This window comes from Anguilla rostrata, chromosome 13 (genome assembly GCF_018555375.3).
Source record: "Anguilla rostrata isolate EN2019 chromosome 13, ASM1855537v3, whole genome shotgun sequence".
NCBI lineage: Eukaryota > Metazoa > Chordata > Actinopteri > Anguilliformes > Anguillidae > Anguilla > Anguilla rostrata.
The window spans coordinates 34,589,118-34,612,143 of record NC_057945.1 but is presented as its reverse complement, the minus strand read 5'-3'; the positions used below and the strand labels follow the sequence as shown (position 1 = coordinate 34,612,143).

Here is a 23,026-nt window from a genome sequence, read left to right as displayed (position 1 = left end):
ACAGTGGAGGCTGTTACAGCAGCAAAGGGAAATCCAACTCCATATTAATGCCCATAGTTTTGAAATGAGATGTTCAAAAAATCCATGAGGGTGTGATGTTCAGGTGTCCACATACTGTTAGAAACGTAGTGTACATTGTGTCATTGACGTTTGCGTTATCAAGAAGCAGGAAAGTGGCAAGACAACACAGGAATGTGTGCAGGACATTTCCCAGACAGCTGATCTCAAAGAAATACATTTTAAAAATGACAAAATGAAATGACAGGCGTGAAAAACCAGAGGCCAGAAGCAGATGCCCATGGGGGAGCTCAGTGAGCACCTTCTGTCAAAACTGAAAATGGTGGAAATACGTGCCCCCCCTCCAACAGCCCCCCCTCAGCAGGCCCCTCCCACAGGACCAGCCCACAGGCCTTACCTTATCTAGCTTAGCTTCGATTTCCACCACGTCTGTCTCCACTTCATCGATGTTCGCCCTGCGTAAAAAAAAGAGGAAAAAAAGCAGAAACCGGTTTTGAGTGACACAAATACACACTTCTCATTTCCCCGCTCGAGATGCACAGACATAACGTGCTCCCCGTCAGTGCGCAAAAGGGGCCACTTCCGAACCCTTTGCACAGATTCGACGGAATCACAAGTAAGCGTTAAACGACTTGGAAAAAAAGAAAACATAACAGTACGCGCCGCTGCACCCCTCGCAATCAATAGCAAAGTCAGCCTTGAATAAAACGATGAATTATTTATTTGCTTTGCATATGACCATTATTCAGGCCGGCCTACACAACTTGCATCTTACATACAGGAGGACATTTACTGAAGCAAGTCATGCTGGGTGCAAGAGTGCAGCTCCTCCCAGCAATCTGCTTCCTCTATGTCCAGTTCTCTCACCGCTCCTCCACAAAAACACAGCCATAGCCAAAATCAGCCCAACCCAGCCCAGCCCAAACACGATGGCTGTGGGTTGGGCTGATTTGGGCAGTAAACCCTTTCTAGGTGGAACAGATCAAAGCTCGGGTGGCAGTTTTGTGACTGGGACAGCAGTGTGTTCGGGCACCACATAGTGAAGGGGTTTGGGTTTGCACCCCCATCCATCATCACCCCCCCACACCCAGGACTACCACACCCTGAAGACTGAGGTCAGGGTGTGACCCTCCGGGGTGGGGTGGGGACCCAACCCCCATCAGAGGAACGCCTGCTTTAAAGCCAGATCATAGGGAGCTGTTCAGGAGGTGGAGGTGGAGATGGAGACGGGTTACAGCCAATATTACAGAGCAGCCTGCCCAGGAATTCCTGTGAGCAAGGTGGGAGGGGCTATATTTCTACACACACACACACACACACACACACACACACACACACAGACACACACAGACACACACAGACGGACACACACACAGACGCACACACACACACACGCACACACACACGGACACACACACACACACTCACACACTTCTGGAAGCTATGAGCAGGCAAACCACTTGTTACTTAAGCATGAAACGAGATGCATTCCGTCCATCAGAAGTGAGTCCGCCCACACATCCGCAGTCAAGGTTACTATTATGATGGCACGCCACATGAAGGCTCTTATCCCGCATGCCATGCAGCAGCGTCAGCTGGTCAGCACAAACTGGAAGAGCATTAAAAACCACACGAGCTGAATCATAGGAACGCAGTGGTGAAAGAGAAATGCAGTCCTGTGGCCAGAAAGACTGCACTATGTGTGTGTGTGTGTGTGTGTGTATGAAACAGCTGTGCAGTTTGTGTGTCATAGCTGTGCAGTCAGTGTGGTATTACTGTGCAGTGTGTGTAGAATAGCTGTGCAGAGTGTGTAGAATAGTTGTGCAGTGTGTGGGGTATTACTGTGCAGTGTGTGGGGTATTGCTGGGCAGTGTGTGTGGTATTACTGTGCAGTGTGTGTGGTATTACTGTGCAGTTGAGCTCAGAGAGGTGGTCATGTTCCACTGGGGCAGAACGGGAGCCAGCTGAGGAGCTCAGTTAGCCGCGGAGCTCAGTTAGCCGCGGAGCTCAGTTAGCTGAGGAGCTCAGTTAGCCGCGGAGCTCAGTTAGCTGAGGAGCTCAGTTAGCCGCGGAGCTCAGTTAGCTGAGGAGCTCAGTTAGCCGTGGAGCTCAGTTAGCTGAGGAGCTCAGTTAGCTGAGGAGCTCAGTTAGCTGAGGAGCTCAGTTAGCCGTGGAGCTCAGTTAGCCGTGGAGCTCAGTTAGCTAAGGAGCTCAGTTAGCTGAGGAGCTCAGTTAGCCGTGGAGCTCAGTTAGCTAAGGAGCTCAGTTAGCCGCGGAGCTCAGTTAGCTGAGGAGCTCAGTTAGCCGCGGAGCTCAGTTAGCCGCGGCTCACGCTTTGGGAGGAACGCTCCAGACATTTCAGCACAGCTTGAGCATCCGCGGCAAACACCTACCGGGAGCGTCAGCCGTCCGAGCTGCCCTACGCCCCCTTCAGCCTCGCCATGCACCCCCTCCCTCCTCACCCTTCCTCACCCCACACCACCCGTGCACTCCCTCTGACCCGGCTGTGCACTCCCTGTAGCTTTGCCATGCACTTCCTCCCACCTCATCGTGCACACCCTCCTGCCCGCTGTGCACGCCCTTCCCCCCCAGTGTACCCCAGCCTCCGACCCTGCCGTGCACTCCCTCCCGCCTCCTCGTGCACGCCCCTGCCACACGTGCCCTCCCACCACCCCCACGCGGCCTCTTCCGATGTCTCCTTAGATAGACAGATTTAATCCCGCCTGGCTGCGTGCTTCAGGCCTGGCCAGCCGAGCGCAGAGGCACGTGCACCGCTCCTCCTCTGAGGTCTGTCTGAGAGCGTGCGTCCAAGCGGGAGAGAGAGAGAGAGAGAGAGAGAGAGAGAGAGAGAGAGAGAGAGGGAGGGAGAGAGAGAGAGAGAGAGAGAAGAGAGAGAGAGAGAGAGAGAGAGAGAGAGAGAGAGAGAGAGACGCGCTGTGATGCGTGGGCCCGATGAACAAACGCACTCAGACAAGCGCACCGTGTGCCCACAGCGTGCCAGGAAGCCTAACGCCGCGCTGAGCTGACAGGTGCCGTCGCTCGTGCAGCCGAGCACACGCTCAGCTAGGTCATTCGATTACATTACCTAACTGCCGCTTCCTGTTTTCCAAACAAAGACAGTACACACAGACTTTACTCTGGAAGTACTGCCATATCAGTAAAGTGAATAAGTAACTCAATGTCCTATAATACACTGATAATACATTATAAAATTTACCTTTGAAAACAATGTGAGATATTATATTTATCCACTAATAATGGTCAATAGGCTACAGTGTTGTATTGAGATTCAGTTCTTGGTCTCTCAAGCTTGATCACACCATGATATTTTATTTTATTTATTTTTATTTTTCTACCTCAGAGGAGGTAAAAAACTGGCAAATCCAAGACACAGCTTTCCTCAAGTCCACAGTCTGTCATCAACAGCGACCGAGGTGCATCTTCTGGATCCTTCCATCACCGCACACCCCTGAAACCCCGCACCCGTGACTGTCACAGTTCACCCAAAAAAGGCTGCCAAAGAAGGGGCTCAGTCTCCCCGGTGCGCGTGAGAGCCTGTGAAAGAGACCGTGTCTGTGGGAATGCCTTTCATCTCCCACCTTCACATCTGTGAGCTACAGAGACATCTCACTTCACTCAGTCGCTGCACGGCTTCCTGGGTAAAAAAAATAAAAAACTTCTCACAATAAGAGACAGGGCTTCCCGCGGGTGTGAAGCAGCGGAAGGCTCCGCACCTCCGCTGCATTCACGAGCGCCTCCCCAACGTCTGAGAAGACACGATAAAAACCTCAGACTCAGATCTCCATGACAAGAGGGAAAAAAAGCAGGGTGGCACCATTTAACAAAACTGGCATTGTGTAGTCATGTTTTTGCCTGGCCAGGTGTGGGCTACACCATGTGAACACCACGGCTTGCCGCTTCACTCCACCACTGCTTACCCTCTGAGGCACCTCCCCCCCCCCTCCACTAACTGCTATCCTGGGGGAAACCATGACAGACAGACTCTGAAGGAGATGCGCTCTGAGAGAGGGAGATGGAAATGTCAGCGGCCATCTTGGCTCAACATCACACGGACAGCTTCATCAGCCCTAAGGGCGAAAATGTGCCACGGGCCGTGCGGGGATGGCAGAGCCCCACGCTCAGCCGTGATTGGCTGAGCGCTTCTCCCCATCCATCCCTCAGCTGCCTGCCCTCTGGATGCGTGCTCAGTAAGGGAGGGGGGTTAGCGTGAGGGACAGCTGCTAGCCCCCCCCTCCCTTCCCTCCCCTCCCCATCACAAAGTGCTCCCCCCCCCCTCCATTTGGCAAGCACGTGGCTCTCCAGTAATGGAGTCGCCTGCCGCGGGGGCTGATCGTCATGGCAACCCCTAAGTGGGCCGGAGCTGCTGCCGTTGGGAGTCTGTGCCCACTCAGGCCAGAAGGTTCCAGAATTTGACGGTCAGCAGTAATGGCAAATCAATAGGCCCCCAGTCGTCACCAGGCCTTTTAGTGCACCTCTCCACCTCTAACGGATTAGCTTTATGCTATGCACACCACATTCAAAATCAATCTCAACAGTTTAAATACACACAACAGGAGGGAGTGGATATTTATTTATTTATTTTTTTTCATGGGGGAGGGGGGGGCAGGGGGGCCTAAAAATCAAGATTTTGATGATAGGAATGGCAAGAAAAGCTTTTTTGCCAGCATGCCCACACACTGATCAGTAGAGGTAAAAAATTGTGAGATATTATATTATACTATATTATATAGCATGAGCAGATAGGGTGCTAATAAAATGGAATGGCCGTGCTCTTGCTGTGTCCCACTCATGGGCTGACAGTGTGTCTCCAGGGAAGGTGAGCTCATGGTTTTAGCCACCCAACTTCTCAGAGGGTATAAAAACAAAGGCAGAGGTCCACTGAAATGAGGTGTGGTCTTTATTAAGGATGCTGCCCTGCCATTCCATAATAGAAAAAAAAATAGGTTGGGGGGGGGTGGTGCTTGTACCAACAACACAGCAACGTCCGCTGTGTGGCTCAGGGGTTAAAGGTCACGGCCACTCCCTTTCACCTGGGAGGGTAAACGGACAGCTGATCGTTCAGAGAATGTGCCGCTCGGCTTTGGGGCAGGAAGACAGGCCACGCCCACCGGCACATTGTCAGACCAGGAGCGCTTTAGGCTTCAGAAGGAACGGGGGGGGGTGCAGGTGGCCATAAGCGCGCTGGGGGATTGCTGTGACCCCCCCTCTCCCCGCTCCCCCACTTCCCCCCGCACGCGGAGCCGGTGGCCCCACACGCGCACCAGCAGGTGGAACAGTGTAACCAGGGGGAGGCGGGCACAGGTACTGACCCATGAACAGCAGCGGCGTCGGCGCCAGCTGGGCCCGCTGGCGGACCGTGCGGTGCAGCGGGAGACGCGTCATTCTGTCGTCGTCTCTCAACAGCCATCCCGCCATCCCGCCATCCGCCAGAGCGGAATCGGAGAGCCGCTATGAAACTCTATATCATTACAGATTCCCCGAGATCGTCTCTGACTCAGGCCGACCGGAACAGGGACGACCGTAAGCAGCTGTTGTCTGTTTGTTAAACCGTTTTAACCGTTTGCATTACCGTCTTAACCAAGTCGGCAAAAACGACACTGATATCCCAGGGTTTTAAACATGGCCACTAAGGCTGCAGAACTCACCCGGCTCCTGGAGCGGGGTCTGTGGCAGGCAGGCAGGCGGGCAGCAGTCTTTAAGACGGGCTCATCTGCATTAAGCCGCAGACTGAGAGACACACGGTATGCGAGCCACGCACTGGCAGCGGGAAGGGAGCGCATTAATGCGGCGTACGCGGCAGCTAACACAGGAGCGTCTGCGCTAACGCTGAGCAGGAGACGCTCTGTTCCATTCCGCGTGCAGGCTGTGGCTCCGCAGGCATTAGAGACAGGGAGAACTGGCACTGGGGGGGGCGGGGAGGGGGATGCAAAGCGGGTGGGGGGGGGGGTTGGGGGGGGTTGGCACACGATGTTCCCCCATTGGGAGATTGGCACTTATCCTCAGAAGGATGATGATGCGTGTCGTTTGAATATCGATCGCCTCGCTCTCGTTTCGCACGAGTGCCGTGCGGCTCGCGTGCGGATGAGCAGGCTGGTAGTGAAGGACGGGGAGTGGGGGGGTTGGGTGGGGGGGTGGGGGGGCGAGTGGGCGGGAGGGGGGGGGGGGTCGGGGCTTGCCTTCACCTCCTGCGCTCCACTGAGCACGCTCAGCACGGGGCTATTCTTAGCCGCGCGCTTCCTTGTGTGCGCTCCCTCGCTGAGACCCTCGCTCCAGCCATCTCTGACACGTCTAATAAGATACAGCACTGCACCCGGGTCAGGCACGGGCCCATTTCCTGTCGCCCCGCTGCGCACTTCCCCGAGCCTCGCCACTCCCTCTTCTGCATATTAACCAGCGGTGACTTAGCGCGTTAGCGTCTCACGACGTAAACCAGGACTGATTCCTCGCAGTCCCCAGGAAACGGCAAAGATAACACGATCACTCTCCCTCCGATGTCTGTTATTCTAAAGTACAACAGCGCCATCAGGTTCAACACAAGCCGATCTTCCACATGAGAGGTCACGGTTTATTATCACCCAGTGGTTGAGTAAATAACACCTAAAGCTGTCTAAGCAGCGAGGAGAACCGGGCAAACCCCGGTGCTCTGGCCGGATTCCAAATCTGGCTCAATCTGACCGCCTAATCAGCCACCGGAGTAATCGGCTAAATTACTCGTTTCCTCCTCAGCTGTTTGATATGCAGTCAGGGGAACAGTGTCTGCCAGGCATTACCTACATGGATGATGCTGGTCTGTGAGCAGTGACTGAGTTGGGGTTAAGATTCTAATAATAATAATAATAATAATAATAATAATAATGAGACTCATGTCTGTGTAAGCTTGGCAGCTTGGAGAAAATGGGCAAAAAAGCATTACAAAATAAAATAGACGGTCTGCTACTGTCACGTTGGATAATAAATGGTGAACACTGGTGGGTGGAATTCCCTCTCCGCTGGAAATCTGTGTCACACCGGAAGACTCCCGTGCACAGTATTCCCGGGACTCCCTCGCATGGTATTCCCGTAAGTCGTTTGTACGATATTCCTAGGGCCTCGTTCGTATAGAATTCCCGAGACTCATTTGTACAATATTCCCAGGACTCGTTCGCACGGTATTCCCGGGACTGGTTCATACGGTATTCCCGGGACTCCCTCGTACGGCATTCCCGGTGACAGCATTAGCCGGAGCGCTGCTCTTATAACAGGTGCTCCAAATAACCCCCGGGGCATCGGAGAGCCACACGGCAGGCCCCGTGCTCCAGTTCCGTCACTCACCGTGGCTCCGCCCACTTCCCTGCCATGTAACGTTAAGCAAACGGCGCAGAGTACTGTACATCTGCTGGAAAAAGCCTGCCTGCTTTCTGCTGGCCTGTCGCTGATTAATGCACAACACAACACGAGCCACACGCGGTAGTCCTGCACCCCTGTGTTTCCCCAACCTCTAACCCCCACCACTGCCCTAACCCCCGCACTCCAATTTTCCGCTTCAACGGGAACCTGGAATCCACAGCATCTGCAGTCACCCGAGCAGAACCCCTGGGTGTGGACCCCACCGCCCGACATACCAGCGTTTACGTAGGCGACAACAACGGCCGTTTTTTATGAATTGGTTCAGCAGTATGCATGTAGACAAAATCCTATACAGCTTTTAAAGGGAATGAAAGCAAACTGACTTGTTGGGCTTTGTGTGAAGTTCCTTGCTGAAGAAGTACACCTATATTTAGAACTAGTACATCACGTTATTCCATTTAAGCTATGTTCCACCAGAACTGGTCAGTATTTTTCTAGAAAAGTAGCCTGTTTGGCTACTGTCTTTAGAATTGCATGATAACTTGCAATCAAGGCCAGCAGTTTAACTGGTTGGGAGACTGGTTAAATCAGCCAGCGACTGTTTCTCCAGGTTCCCGCAGGTCCACAGGGCTCAGAAAAGCCAGTACGCAATTGCACCCACTCATATAATGACTAGCACAAGGTCCGTATCTCTGGCATGACTAAACCAGGCAAGAGAGAAATTTCCAGAAAATAATTTTCAGAAGCAGCGGGATCGTCACGCTCAGGCAAAAAGAAAACAAACTGTTTCGGCCGCGCTTAATGGACGCTTCAAACGCCCCCGTGCCTTTCGCACACGAGCGCAAACAAGCGAAAGGACGTGTGCGGCCTGACCTCAGCCACTCCACGCCAGCGCTGCGCGAGCGCATCAGAGGGCTGAAAGACCTCACATTAGCAAACGCACCTCCGGCTCGCTCCAATGCACGCGGCGAGGCAGCATCGATCTGCCGGTGTGAGGCAAACCCCCCAACACGGCCCGCACGTCAGACGCATCCTCGCCCCCACGGTCGCAGGAGACTCGCGTCCCTCTCCCGGCTACCTTAGCCCCCCACTGCACACACACACACACACACACACACGCGTGTGCGCATGCACGGACGCTGCCTTTTTTTCCCCTTCGCTGAATCCAAAGCAGGCGACTCCATGGCAACGATTCGTTGACCTCCGTTACCATGGCAACCTCGTCCTCGGCGATCGCCGCGTTCTCGTCCCGCCTCTCCTCTCGTCCGCCCGTGTTCCGTATTTGTTTTCAGATTCGCTCACGGTTGCTCTCTCTCTTTCTCAATATCTCCCTCTGCCTTTCCCTCTCTCTCTTACCCTCTCCTACTCTCCATCTCTCTCGCCCTCTCCCTAGTGCTCGTCTGTGGTTCCCTTCAGTGATCTGCAGGGAGATGAGAGTGGTCCAGGTGTCAGTCTAGCTTTGCTCAAATGTAAATACTGTCTGTAATTTAAAGATGATAAAGGTGGGAGAACAGCGTGACTAGACTACAAAAGACATCCATTCAACGACATGCCTCACTGTGAAGATAAAATGGCCTCATTCATAGAGAGAGGGGGGCTAAGTGTTACTCTTTCATGATATTAACTGTTTAAGGTGCTTGGAATGTTCTTAACGGAACATTCTAATGCTGATGTAACTGCTGATAACTGAAAGCAACGACGTTCTAGAACACTGACTTGGAATTTTGAAAAAATAATTTTTAAAAAGCGGTCTGATTAATATCAATGGGACAGCTTCAGATAATGGGCTGGGAAATGCATTCCATTCACCAAATGTGGACAAGGTCCAGTACACAGCTGGGAACAGCATTCTATGATGACCCAACGTCACATTGTTCCTACATTTCTTCATTCCAAAAAAGACCTGCTCTTCGAAGGGTCAAGCTGGGCTGTCCTGTGCCCCTGTCCCTCCAAACACAGTTCAGGCCCAATCTTCCCCAGGCAGACTCTTCCAGCCCCTCGCCAAAGGGACAGTGACGGGCACCTCTGCTCTCTGACGCTCCTCATCGCCAGTTTGAGGAGCGCAGACACAAAGCGCTGTCAGCTCTTGGACATGCCAGAGCCGCGACGTCCATACAGATTCACGGGGACAGCTGTGGGCCTGCGTCTCTCGCATCATCTGAGCCAGCGGCCCGCACAGTACTTCAGCCACACAGCCACACAGCCACACGCTCGTGCCTTAAACGCACAACGCCGTTTCCTACGAGCGCGAGGCAAGGGAACTGGCCCCCTGCGTTTAAAAATGGCCGCCATCCTTCACCGTCGCCTTACGCTTCTCCTCAGACCGGCACCTCCAATTTGCCGCCTTTCCCCGATGACAGAACATTTTCATCCTTCCTGTTCGTGAACTGGAAGGCACCCTTTTACAAACAAGACAGGACCCAATGTTATGAAAAAAAAACTTTTTTACTGCAAAAACGGCCAGTCTGGCTGAAGTGAACTCCAAAGGAAATGGCATTCAACTTCAAAAAAGGAAAGATTAGCACGATCAAATGCAGCACGTCCTGGCAGCGGTGGGGCTCTGTATCACTGTTCCCTCCGAAGGGGAAGCCCAAGGCCTACTCAGGGTCCAGGACCGGTAGGAGCTGCCCTACTGAACCGCTGGGCCCACTTGGCACCTCTGCCAGCCTCAGCTCCCCGGTGTCACCGCAAGCGGGTCGGCTGGGCCGGAACCAGACGGTTTCCATGGACACCATAAATACTGCACAGGGGGACAGTGAGACTGACGCAGGTGAACTGGCAATCGAGCGCATCACGTAGATCTATATAATAAGAGGTCCACGAGCACTGAGCACACCGAGTCTCGGCTGGGCTCCTGTTTTCAATTGGAATGCCCACACAAGAGAGGGAAGGTATTGATGAGTCAGTGTAACCCTGGCAACGGAAATCAGAAGCTATTCCAGCCTGAAAAGAGAATGTTGGTGTTTGACCGGCACACGTGTGCCACCTCGTGTATCTGTTTTGTGTGTGTGTGTGTGTGTGTGTGTGTCTAAATGTGTGTGTGGCACGTGAATGTTCGATTGTGTGTATGTGTATGTGAGTCATAGAAAGCAAATGTGTGAATGTGTGTGTACGTGTGTGTGTGTGTGTGTGTGTGTGTGTGAGCGTGTGTGTATGTATTTGTGTATGTGTGTGTGTGTGTGTGTGTGTGAGTGTGTGTGTGTGTGTGTCTGTATGTGTGTGTGTGTGTGAGCGTGTGTGTGTATGCGCACGTGTGTGGGGGAGGAGGTCTGTTCTCACTTGGCAGAAAATACATTCTCCTTCCCCGTGACCGCACGGTGACCTTTTCCAAAACCAACATGGCTCTGAAGACGTCCAGCTCCACCGCCGCTGGCCGGAGCGCGGTCCTGCATGAGCCAACCGCCCCCGTCTGCGGCGGCTGACCTTCTGCCCGTCTGTGCCTGTCTGTGCCCGTCTGTGCCCTCCCCTCCCCTCTCCAGCCACGCTGGCCGGCGGCTGCCGAATCCTCGCTTCCTCGTCCGTCTGCGGTGGCTGAACTTCTGCCCGTCTGTGCCCCCTCTGTACCCTTCTGTGCCCATCTACACCCGTCTCCTCACGTCGTCGTCCGTCTGCTCTGAGATTTATTGTGCGTTCGCCGCGTTTCTTTCCGCCCGAGTTCTCACTCGCTCACTCAGGCAAAAGAGCAGCGGAGGCCGGCAGTAAAATCTGGCCTTCTCCAAAGTGAAACAGGCTTTCAGGCCTAAACCCATTTTTGTGGCATCATAAAACATAAAAGGAAACGCAACTAACGACAAATATTTGTTCATATTCATGGGAAAAGTGTGTCAGTCAATATAAACATAACTAGCCTTGTTAAGTTGGAACATTATAATAATGGGTTCTGGGAGGTTTTTTTTTAAACATCACAGCTTGCTTTTCAGGGGTTCAGGCCAGTTTTTGCTCAATTCTCTTTCTGTTACTCTGTAAAGAATCTTTGTGACAGTCCTCTGTAAAATGTGCCAAAGAAATAGGCCTACATTTGAGTAGATTGGATTTTTTAAAAAGTGCATAAAATCCAGACAGTCCGGAGAAAGGATGCGCAGTATTTATTTTCCAGCAGAATGTCTCTCCTTGTAGACACGCACGGTCTGTGCCAATTGAGATATCAGTGATGATATGAAATGCAAGGAGACTTAACTGTAATTTTTTTCCCGTGAAAAAATCTGGCAGTGTTTCCCTTTTTAAAATCAGGCGTGTTACATCACCGCCGTTTGGGGGCTGAATTGTTCTGGTGTTGAAAGACCAAGCAGCTCCGTGTACCACATAGCCTACTGTACAATGGCAGGTTTCCTACATCCATGCCATGTAAACAGAGCTCTCAAATCAATCAAATATGCTCCCAGCCTGCTCTCTCAGGTGTGGGCGCCATGGCGATAACCCTTTCATCTCACCAGCCGCAGGCATCCCCTCTCATCAACGCGGAGCGCGGGGAAGGAAACAGGAAGCGGCTCTTCTGCGCACGGTTTTCACACCTAATGGGCTCTTCTTCAAAGGGAACAAGCACCTTCCTACTGCATTATCTTTGTTTTTTCGAAAAACTCAAAGAAGTGGGGAAAACATGATTGTAATCCGAGGATGATTCATGTAATGCAGAGGCCTACAGGAGGTGGGTTCTCCTCTGCAAGCTTTTAACAGGCCACTTGTCACTAGGCAAGCAATTTAACTAGGCCAGACTGGGCTTTTCTGGGCTCGGCTGGGTAGTGCTAAGTCGGGCTGGTCTAGGCTGGTCCAGTCTGGGCTGGACTGGGTAGTGGGTACCCCACCAGCTCCGCAATGCCCTCCTCATGCAGAGTCACACTTAGGGCCCTCAGACCCCAAATTCAAGAGCCACTGCAGAGGGAGCATTCAGGCCCACTTCCACCTGTCGCCGAGCTGTCCCCATAATGTCCTTATAATGATGACCCCAAAAGGATGACCCCATAAGGATGTCCCTGTAATGACGTCCCCATAATGATGTCCCCGTAATGATGTCCCTCTCCATGTCCTGGGGCAGCAGCAGCAGCAGCTGTGCAAGCTGACGGTGTGTCACCGGGGTCAGGCTCCATATATGGAAAAAAGGAAGGACCTCACTGGAAACCGGTCGGGCTGCTCGGACGCGAGAGGACAGGAAGTGATAGAATCACTGAAAGGGACACTGTCTAAATTACCCCCTCGGGGATCGAAAGTGTTTACTAGTTTGGAAAAAATAAAGAAGGGCTCGGTGAAAACCGTGAAACATTTTAACTGTGAGCCATTATACTGCTGTGGAAAACAAAAATAATGGTGGGAAAGTTGGCCCGAGTCAGTTTGCTTTGACCTGCCATTGTCACAGAGTGTGTGTGAAAGGCCTACGGCACCTTTCCCTGCAGTCCACACAGGATGACACTTCTCAGAAAATTCTAAGAGGCACAGACACATTAAAATAAACCAATACCATAATTTAACACTAAAAACTTTAACACTGAAAAGTCCACTGTACAATACACACAATTCCATACATACACACTATTCATAATACACACAACATAACTCAACATATACAACTGTGCATAGCTTAGTTTAATATGAAGTAGTAATTTATAATATAAAACGGAGTAAGCACTGAGTAAAATCGGCACAGCACAGTGCTGTAAAAATAAAAATGTCATTGGTGGTACACACAATGCCTTGGCCTGCCTTCAGTGACCCTTGAAGGACCCTGGCATGCTGGACTGCTTCGGTTAGACCGGCTGCCCCGGCTCTGAGGGGCCTACAGGGGTCAGGCTGTTCCTGGTGAGGCTCAATGGCACGAGCCACCTCCGACGGACAGGCGGTCAGACGGACGGGCGACCAAACAAACAGGCTCTCATATGGATGAGCTACCAAACGAACAGGCTCTCATATGGATGAGCTACCAAACGGATGAGCTCTCATATGGATGGGCTACGAAATGGACGAGCTCTCAGACGGATGGGCTACCAAACGAACGGGCTCTCAGACGGATGGGCTACCAAACAGATGAGCTCTAATATGGATGGGCTACCAAACAGATGAGCTCTAATATGGATGGGCTACCAAACAGATGAGCTCTAATATGGATGGGCTACCAAACGAACAGGCTCTCAGACGGACGGTCTCTCAGACAGGCAGGCTTTCAGGAAGGCAGGCTCTCCAAACGAACGGGCTCTCCAAGCAGACGGGCTCTCCAGACGGACCGGCCCGGGCAGCTGCAGGTTCTTGTTCACGCCCAGCGTCCGCTTTCCTGTTTCCTGGTGACGGATTTGCGCGGAGGACCCAGAACCCACGAGCCCACCCACAATGCTGTTCAGTGCCGGACCCAAACACTCCAAGACTCACACAAGCCCACAAGCCCTAAAACAACAGGACCGTCTGCAAATGGTACAGCTCAGGTCAGATTTCTCACACGCTGAAATGATTGCATAAGCACCGTTTGAAAGCCAAGCCAAAGCCTTTTCTAACGATGGGCAGGGTTTATGTGTTTTGCTCGGCATGGGAATCGGTTTTGGACTGGGTACGGTATTGCTCAGGGAATGAAACTGTAAACATGCTACTTGAGTCCCTTGGTAGGTCTCGTCAAAATGGGCGCCCACACACACAATGCTGTCTGCTGCTCGAATGACAGAATTAATATCACTGTTAACCTCCACATATCCTAAAGCTAAGCAAGCCATATAATGAAACAAAACATCTGCGCACACTCATTGCAGCATATGTTAAATTTGACTAAAATAGCTGCCACCATGCATCACATTTACAGCTGGTTGTTAGTGTTAAATGACGAATCTCCGGGGGGAAGATTCAAACGCCATGACAACCAATTTGTTTTTATCACAGTATTATTTATTTCTTTAAATATATATATATATTTTTTTACATAGTTCCAGTAAAGAGAGAGTGTTTAATATTCTGAATTATGCTATCCATTCTGACATGCTACACATAAACAGTATCATATAATAGGTCATACTTGAAGTCTGAAGCCAAAAACACTGTAAAGAATTAATAGCGTGAAACATGTTTTTAATACCTAAGAATATATAGGTCTAATTCTAATTTAACTCCATGGCTACATAGCAGGCAATGTTTACTTTGGGCCACAGATTGCTAAATGCTGTGACAGGCCTTTAAAAATGCACATTAAGTCAATTTTACATTCTTCCCAAACTCAAATGCTGTGCTTTACATATGGACAATATTTCTTTGTGTTCATTGAACTGTAATTTTCCGACAAACCCTCCGCATATTTCCTGGCAAGATCAGCACAACTGGAGTGCCAAAAGGCCTGGGGTTGCTGGCGATAACATCACAGGTTTTCATCTCAAATTTGGTGGGATGCCAGATGTGGAGATGAATCTGTGGAGGTCCATAGATATTTGGAAGTTTTTGCCTTAAGCAAATTATCAACGCTCCATTCTGTTCTGCTGCCTCTCAACCCATCATGATGTTATCGACAGGCTTGTGGGTGACTGTGTTTCTACTGGTACACAGAGCTGGGCAAGAGTGAGATAACTACCCCAGATCTGATTGGCTGGCAATCGGTTATGATGTCACAATGTCATCCTGAAGGCCTTCAGAGCTTACAGGCTTGGGAATGAGGCCTACAAGCATTCCTCCACCAGGATGCAGAAGATGTGGACCACAGGAGAGGCCAGGTCAGCTGCTGAAGCCCCTTTTGTGCAACAGAGCAGGTTTTTCCTGCAAACCGTTTTCACACAAATGCCACACACAACGCTAGCGTCCACGTGGAACGCGAGGACTTCATTTACCGTCCAGGGTTTTCCAGAACAGAAAAACGATACTCCCGGCTGCTTTTTATCTACTTCTTGTTTTTCTTTTCTCTTTTCTTTTCTGCGATCAGCGATTGCAGCCCTCCCTACTCCCTGCTTTCTCTCCCAGACATGTTTATCTTCTCCGCTTTTAGAGCCTACGCAGACGGAAGCAGTGAAGCTGGGCAGCCGCCCGACAGCACGTGGCTTTGCTTCTGAGTGGGCCGGCACCGCTAACGCTATTGGGCTGAGCCGACACGGGCCAAAACCACCCGGACCACAGACCACCCAGACCACAGACTACAAGACCCAGACCCAGACTACACAAATCAAATCAGCCCGGTTCAGCCTCTCACAGTGGCCAAAGGAGGCATTAGCACCACAGTTACCATATATATATGATACACACCAAACAAATTTCCAATATTAGGAAAGCTTGAACAGTTATTACTGTATTGACACATTGTTTTTTTTCTCACTTCTTCCACTAGGTTCCCCTCATTTCTAGAGCGTAAAGCGAGTATTCCTTCGCGGCTCGGCTGTTTTTGGCGGCCGTGCCCGTTTTTCTCGGCCCTCTCCTCAACTTGACAGCTTGAATCCGACGTCTCCGGTCCTCCGGGCATTCGGTCGGAAGCAAGAACCCGCCGTTGCAATGGCAACCAAAGGAAACACTGGGCCTTCATTCCATAAAATCCACAGCCCACCCATGTGCCGTGTAATAGGCGGGAAAGGGGGGGGGGGGGGCTGGGCTGGTCATGCGTCAGTGAGAGCGAGTTGCCAAGACCTTAAGAAGTCCTCAAAAGTAGGTGAGTCCAACAGTCCTGTTGGTCACATTGCCGTACCTGAATCTGGCTGCAGGTTGGGCTGTTAGGGGAGCATGGGGCAGCCTGGGACTGGTGCTGGATCGAGGACCCAAACTGGCAATCGCCCCTCAGGGAACCTGTATGGGATTCTCTTCCTCTTCCATGTCGTTCTGGACACATACTGACTTGGGTCAAATGTCTATATCAGTCAGTCAGTCAGAAATTATGCCAATAGGTCTGAAAAAAGAGTCTGAATGCTTCAGACTGTGGACACTGTATGTAACTCAAGTCAATACTAATCCAAGTACAGCTGCAGATTTTGGAGGGAGCTGTAAGCTAACAGGTAGGCTACTGTTTCACCGGCACTCCTGTGCCTAGGCAAGGAGAAGAACACGCCGTCCGTGTAACAATCTCCTCACTTGGGCCCGTTTTTTGTCCGAAGGAATCTGCGAAGCATTTCTCTCATTCCAATACAGTAAAGCAACACCGCTTGTTCTCTCGCCAAACGTCTGGTGTTCAGCTTTTAAACTTGCAAAAAAAAAAAGGTTCGGCTCCTAGGAAGAACACCTAAACGGAACCGTGTGTGAGAGGCCAGAACGGGTTCTCCGGCGGCACGGTTGGGTCCGAGCCTCCTACTCTCCGCTGCAGGGACAGCAGGGCCTATTCGGAACCAACGCGCGCGGGCGAGAAAGAACTGCGAGCTGGAGAGGGAGAGGAGCGAACGGGAGCGCTTGTTTTCTTTTTTTCAGGTGGACAATGCCAAGGCGAAGAGTGCCAGGCTAATTCACACAACTCTGTTATTCTTGGCTGCACGGCCCCTGGATACTGGACTAGCCGGGACGCACAGCTCCGTCGACCGAAGGGAACGCTGCCAGGCACAAGCCTTCGACTGCAGGCCTCCGTGGCCCGATCCAGGGCAGCCTGCCCCCAGGGATGGGGAGGACGGGGAGGGGGGCAGGATATGGTGAGGTCTGGCAGTGGGGGGTCAACAACAGGGCAACAAGCCCTGGCAAGCCTCTTCCTAACACAGGTGACTTGAATTAAAACAGCCGCATGCAAACAATATGGACTGCGGCCTAGTTTCTTATTCTTATTCAGTAATAGCGTCATTCTTCCTTTGAAGTTTTGCAGTTTATCTGTATCAAAGCGACCCGAGAGATGACTCTCTTTTATAGCCACTGCCAGTCGTGATGACATCACTCAACACGTGCAGAATGCGTTCGAACTCTGAGAAACCGGCTTAATCACTTGGAACGTTCAACACGCTCGCTGGAATTAATTTAAATATTTTCACTTGGAAAAACACCTGGTGAAATAGGCACTTGCACAATATAATGACCTAAACGGTGCAGTTGAATGAATTGATCCCAGCCACATTACAAACAATTCCTTTCTACTGATAAAGAGCAAAACATAAATGACCAGGCCATCTGTGTGGGGCGAGGTCTGAGTGGTCTGCAAATGTCATATCCTTACTATTCCTACAACACAGTCACCCACACAGACTCCTTAACCAATGAGGGGAGGTCTGGTCCTTTACTCAACAGATGCCCAATTAGCATCGAGTGCTCACTGACCTCGTTAGCTCCTGCCCATTCCGGTGAGTAATCGCTAAATCACAGACTTGTGTCTTGGCTGTGAACAGATTATCGGAAAAAAAAAAAAAAAAACATAACACACGGAAGAGCTTTCATCAGACTAGGATTTTATTTGTCTGTAAAAAATAAATAGATAAATACATTTTTAAAAAACCGCTACATTCCCACAAGCGAAAGGGCCAAGTTATGCGTAAAACTGTATTCTATTAAATCTGAAACCTGCAGGTTCTGAGCTCTTTTGCAGCTGCACACGCTATAATTAAAGACATGTGACCTACGTCAGTACCGAAGGAACACGGGATGCATATATCTGTAATATGCTCACACACTTTTTGACTGGTGTTAGAACAACAGCAAATCTGGGCTTTTGAGGGAGGTTACTGTCGGCGGGCAAAAAAAGTAAAGCGATCTCTTTTGACAAAAGCACGAGGGGTGGGGGGGGGCTGTGAAGAGGAAGAGGGGGCTCAGAGAGGAGGGAAAGGAAAAGGCGAAGGAGGAGAGCCAGGGGTCAGCCCGTGAAGTGTCTCTGCAGGCATAGCAGGTTTACATTAGCACAGGGTGGTCCTGCGTGACTCAGCCAGGCAAAAATGTCAAGGAGGAGAGAGAGAGAAAGAGGGAGAGAAAGAGGGAGAGAGAAAGAGAATGTGTGTGAGAGAGAGAGAGGGAGAGAGAGAACGTGAGAGAGAGAAGGAGAAAGGCTGAAAAAGAGAAAGCAGGAGATAGAGGGAGTGAGTGAGGAGAGAGATATATAGATAGAGGGAGAAACAGAAAGAGAGAGAGGGATAAAGCATTTTAATTTGAGAGGTAGGACAGAAAGGGAGGAAAAGAGGCAAAGGGAGAAAGGGGTAACTGTAGAGGGAGAGATGGATGGAAGAAGAAAAGAGGAGGACCTGGCTCAGGAACCATGTGGGTGACATAGGGGCGACATAGCTCAGGAGGTAAGAGCGGTTGTCTGGCAGTTGGAGGGTTGCTGGTTCGATCCCCTGTCACAGTGTCGCACGGGACACAGTGCGACGTGCGGCCCGTGCCCCCTCCAGCCCCTGTTCCGAACCTCACAGAGCCCGGCAACACTTCGTCTGACTCGTTCAGAGGGGGGCCGGGGCTCTCGCTGTTTTGGGGGGTGGCAGGGGGGCCCCCGATATCTGCAGTACGCACAGCTATGGCTCGCCGCAGCCGCTGAGCTAACGCTAATAAAAGAGAAGGCGAACGAGCCGGTCTCCGTCGGAATGTCCGAGCTCAGAAAGCTCCGGCGCTCTTGTGAGGTCCGGAACAATCTGGCATGCGAGCAAGACATACCAGACGCGCAGCGAAAACCATTCCTTCCGGCCAAGGAAACTATAAATCTAAAAAAAAAAGACCCCAAAAATGTAAACCGATTGATTTTCTGCTGGTTGAGAGGAACAAAGCCTGTGGGTAGGACATCATACATCACACGAGACTTGTAGGAATTAGGCTAGGCCGCGAGTTGCACTCCAAAACTGTATTAAGGATTTTTTTTTTTTTTTGCAAGTCAAAGTCAGAAGGGCTGGCAAAGAAAACTGCACAGCTGATTAATGATAATGGTGAAGGAAAAAGATGTTTTACATTATAATGCGGTGTGCAATGCAATTCTGTAAGCATTCACTCTAGCATTGTTGTAACAATTCTCGAACAAAGTAATACTTTTACATAATTCACACACACAGGAAACTGAATAACTGATAAAACTACTGATAGAAGCAGCTGAGAGTCAGGTGCAGTCCATATCCTCCTCACACTCTCCCGCAAAGCTGCTCGATGCTGATTGGCCGTCTGAGCTAATGTGGGGGGCGTGGCCTGTGGTGAATTAAAACAGGTGAACCCGCCACGACGCGACCGGGAGCACAGAGAGCACAAACACGGCTGGAAGCCAGCCCATTGGCAGACAAGATCACGAAGACACGTCACCCCCCCCGGAAGGAGCAAACAGTCATCGGATCGATCCAGAACTGGTGCTCATCAAACTTCCTGTGCTGTTAATATGATTAAGCGCAACGTTATTCCCAGTGAGACCTTCCCACACAACTTCTGCTGAAGGTCAAGGCGGGAAGCAGGAAGAGAGGCTCCCGGAAGTGAGTTAACACATTCATCTTCATCTTCACCAGAGAGTCACATGATTCTTGCAACAGATTCAGGGAGGGGAGGGTGCTTTTAGAGAAGTGTGCCCCTTATCAGACTCCCAAAGGAAAACAGACTGTTTACTGTGTGGACAGGGAGTCAGAAGGGTTTGATAAAGAGAAGGTGCGATGGCAGTTGCTAAACATTCTACTGGATCAGCATTATGTAAACCTTAAGTTGGTGTCTTTTAATGGTGTGGCACTGTGGGCAATGACTAAATAACAGCATTCAAAAGTTAGCAGCTCAGCACCCAGCTGTAGCACAAAGGTTAACCTGGTTTGATTGGCTTACGGAGATTGGACAAGCAGGATCAATAATGTTTTTGCTTTGTCATGATTGTGACTTTATTTGAGGAAGGTTTTCCTTTAATTCATGGGTATATAGGGGAAAGGTGTAATGGTTCACATGAGGCATGACAACACAGTCTCCTGTGTGCCACTTGCATATAGCCATTCCACCACAAACTCATTTTTCACCACTGTATATTGCCATTGTTGAACATATTGTACAATAGATTGCATTCACCTTAACCTGCCATTCCTCTTTGAATCTTACCACTGTAAACCTAGCAGATTTAAGGCCCTAGCATAAACATAGAACTCAAGATATCTGAAAGATCTCGTTAAATTAATCCCGTTCCAGTAGCACCTGGTAAGTCTACATGCGTTCCTTCTCCACTCCACGCAAAAACACCAACAGCTCCAAATTCAGCGAATGACCGGCAACCTCTGTTAAACATCGCGTTAAGTTTGGTATAACAGCATTTCCCCTCTTCAATACTACACACAGTGTTATATGATTATTCAGTGCAGGAATCCTGAATTGTACAGGGAAGTGGAGCATATTTTGCCCAGTCTAATGTGCAACTCATAGTGATTTTCTGTAACCGGATTTTTTAAAAACTCACTGAATTACTAGAAATGAGCAGGAAAAGACTGCCTGAGGTCTGGCTCATCAGCTGGAGAGCAGGGGTGGGCAGGCATGCATCAGGCACCCCGATCGGTAAAGAGTGGGTTGGGGGAGTTTCCAACGACACCAGCCCGTGCGAGGGTCGCGACGTAGCCCGTTCTGTGAAGACCTGACGCATATCCTGCCTGGACCCGGGCCGAGCTCCACACTGGGGCGACAGCGTGGCTCATAGGAAGGGGGGCGGTGGGTGCGGGGGTGTGGAGGGGGGGGGGACCGGGATGGGCCAAATCAGAACCAGATGCTGGACTGGGTCGCAGATGTTGCGAGCTGAACCCGGTACGGACGGGCTGGCAGGGGCAACGTCACACGTCTCAGGCTCCACACAACACCCCCCCTCAGATTTGGGGGGTTTAAACGGGCTGGAGTAACCACGCTGACTGCCTGCCGCGCTCCGTGCGCACACCTGCCTGCGCTCATGACAGGTTACCTGCGTTACGCAATAATAATGCCCAAGGAACCAGACAACGCTGCACTGGGTACTCCGACCCTGGGCGGCTCATGTTTCTCACAGACAAAAACTGAGTCATTAATACAAGTTGTATACTCAATAGTAAGCAAGAGGGCTGATTTGGATATGGGCAGTGTCAGGTGCCAGGAGGCCAGGCGTTTGATTGGATGTCCAGCCAGGCGCCAGGAGAAAATCAGGCCTGTGATTGGATATCCTTGCCAGGTGCCATGAGGAAAAGAAGCCTGCGATCGGAAGCCCCTTTTTGCAGTCAGTGACCTCACTCTTAACCCTCCCCCGTATTCCAGATAGGCAAATCCACCTCTCACACACACACACACACACACACATACGCATTCTGAGAAAGGCCTGTACATGCTTGTAGTTGGATCCACGTGCACTCTGGGAAACGCCCGCCGTTTTCTTGACGGCAGCTGGCATTCTAACGAAAGTGGCCATTACTCAGGGAGTAATATCTGGAGCTCGACGCACTGCGATTTCAGGGCTGGGAGCGCTCTGTTGCGCAATTTCAAAACAAAACTGGCAGTTAGAAGTAGGCCTGTAACTTGCAGCCTTTCAGTAATCAGCCTCAGATCGATGAATTTATTACAAACAGGATCAAGCGGGAGCATTAAAACTGAACGTCAATCAAAAAAATACGACGGAATTCGGAGGACAGGTTGCTCGTGTGAACTTCCTGAGATCTGAAACTCATTTATAATTCACTGTCTTATAAGACCACGTTTTCCTGCCTCTCGCCCAATGTACGCTGGGAGTAGGCTCCAGCACCCCCTGCGACCCTGACCAGGAATATGTGGGTATAGATAATGGATGGATGGATGGATGGATGGATGGATGGATGAGACCATGTTGTCCACAGCAATTTACTTTTGTTTAATCAAAGGACTGACAGTTGTCTCCTGACAACTGATGACACGCAGGTGCCCAAATGTCAACGCTTCACATCAAAGTCCCAACAGGTGATGAAAGGAATGTCTTCAGAAAAGGAATGTCTTCAGATCTAAAAATGACAGGCAGTGAGAGACTCTCTTCGAACAGTTGGCGTCTGAAACCAGGAGGCTCAGCAGGAAAAAAGCCCTGCCAGGGAAAACATCTGATTGCAGCTGAGCTCGTAAGACGGACGCGTGTTCTGCGACGTTCTTCTCAAAGGGATCTCCTCCTGCTAATTGAACCTAATTAGAGGCACTACTTCCTCCCCCAGTTCCCCCTGCAAACAGGCACAGCCCAAACCAAGCTAACGGTGAGGTTGGAACCCGTTAGCATCGACATGATTCTGAAAAGAGGCAGCATGTACAATCGGCGCAATTCCAAATCACAGGCTAACGGTCACGATTAATTAAAATCACCTCATTTAGCTCATCTTAATTTAGACTGATCCTTTTGAGTTTTAGAGTGGGACACACCCCCTTGGATTTGAGAGGGAGTCTGCGCAATGAGAGAGAGAGAGAAAGAGAGAGAGGGAGAGAGAGAGAGACGGAGGGACAAAACGTCTGAATGCTTGAAAAGCAACAAGCAAGTTGGCCAACCTCAGAATTAGACTGTGGGTCTATGTCTGGTCTGGGCTCAGCTGGCTTCCAGCTTGTAACAACAACTCTAAATAATGTGCATTCTTTGGCGAAGTTAAACCCACATCTGTGGTTTTTTTTTTTAAGGCAGTGAGATGAGTAAGGACTTCCTACGATGAGAATGAATATAGGAATATAGGAATAATGTTTAGGTCATCATAGAATGCTGTTCCCAGCTATGTACTGGACCTTGTCTACATTTGCTGAATGGAATGCATTTCCCAGCCCATTATCTGAAGCTGCCCCATTGATATTAATCAGATCGCTCACAAGAGCATAGAGAATTAATGCCTTTTTAGAATGTTTTTTTAATGTGATTATGACATCAGCATTAGAATGT

At 50.6% G+C, this 23,026-nt stretch overlaps 1 protein-coding gene across 1 annotated transcript in view; it reads right to left on the bottom strand.

Annotated features, from left to right (window-relative positions):
• LOC135238344 (arf-GAP with coiled-coil, ANK repeat and PH domain-containing protein 3-like) overlaps positions 1-23,026 on the bottom strand; it is a 92,763-nt gene that overhangs the window by 53,019 nt on the left and 16,718 nt on the right. The window contains exon 2 of the mRNA XM_064306131.1: positions 416-473. Coding sequence (XP_064162201.1) covers positions 416-473 — 58 coding nt within the window. The remainder of the gene's footprint in view (positions 1-415; positions 474-23,026) is intronic.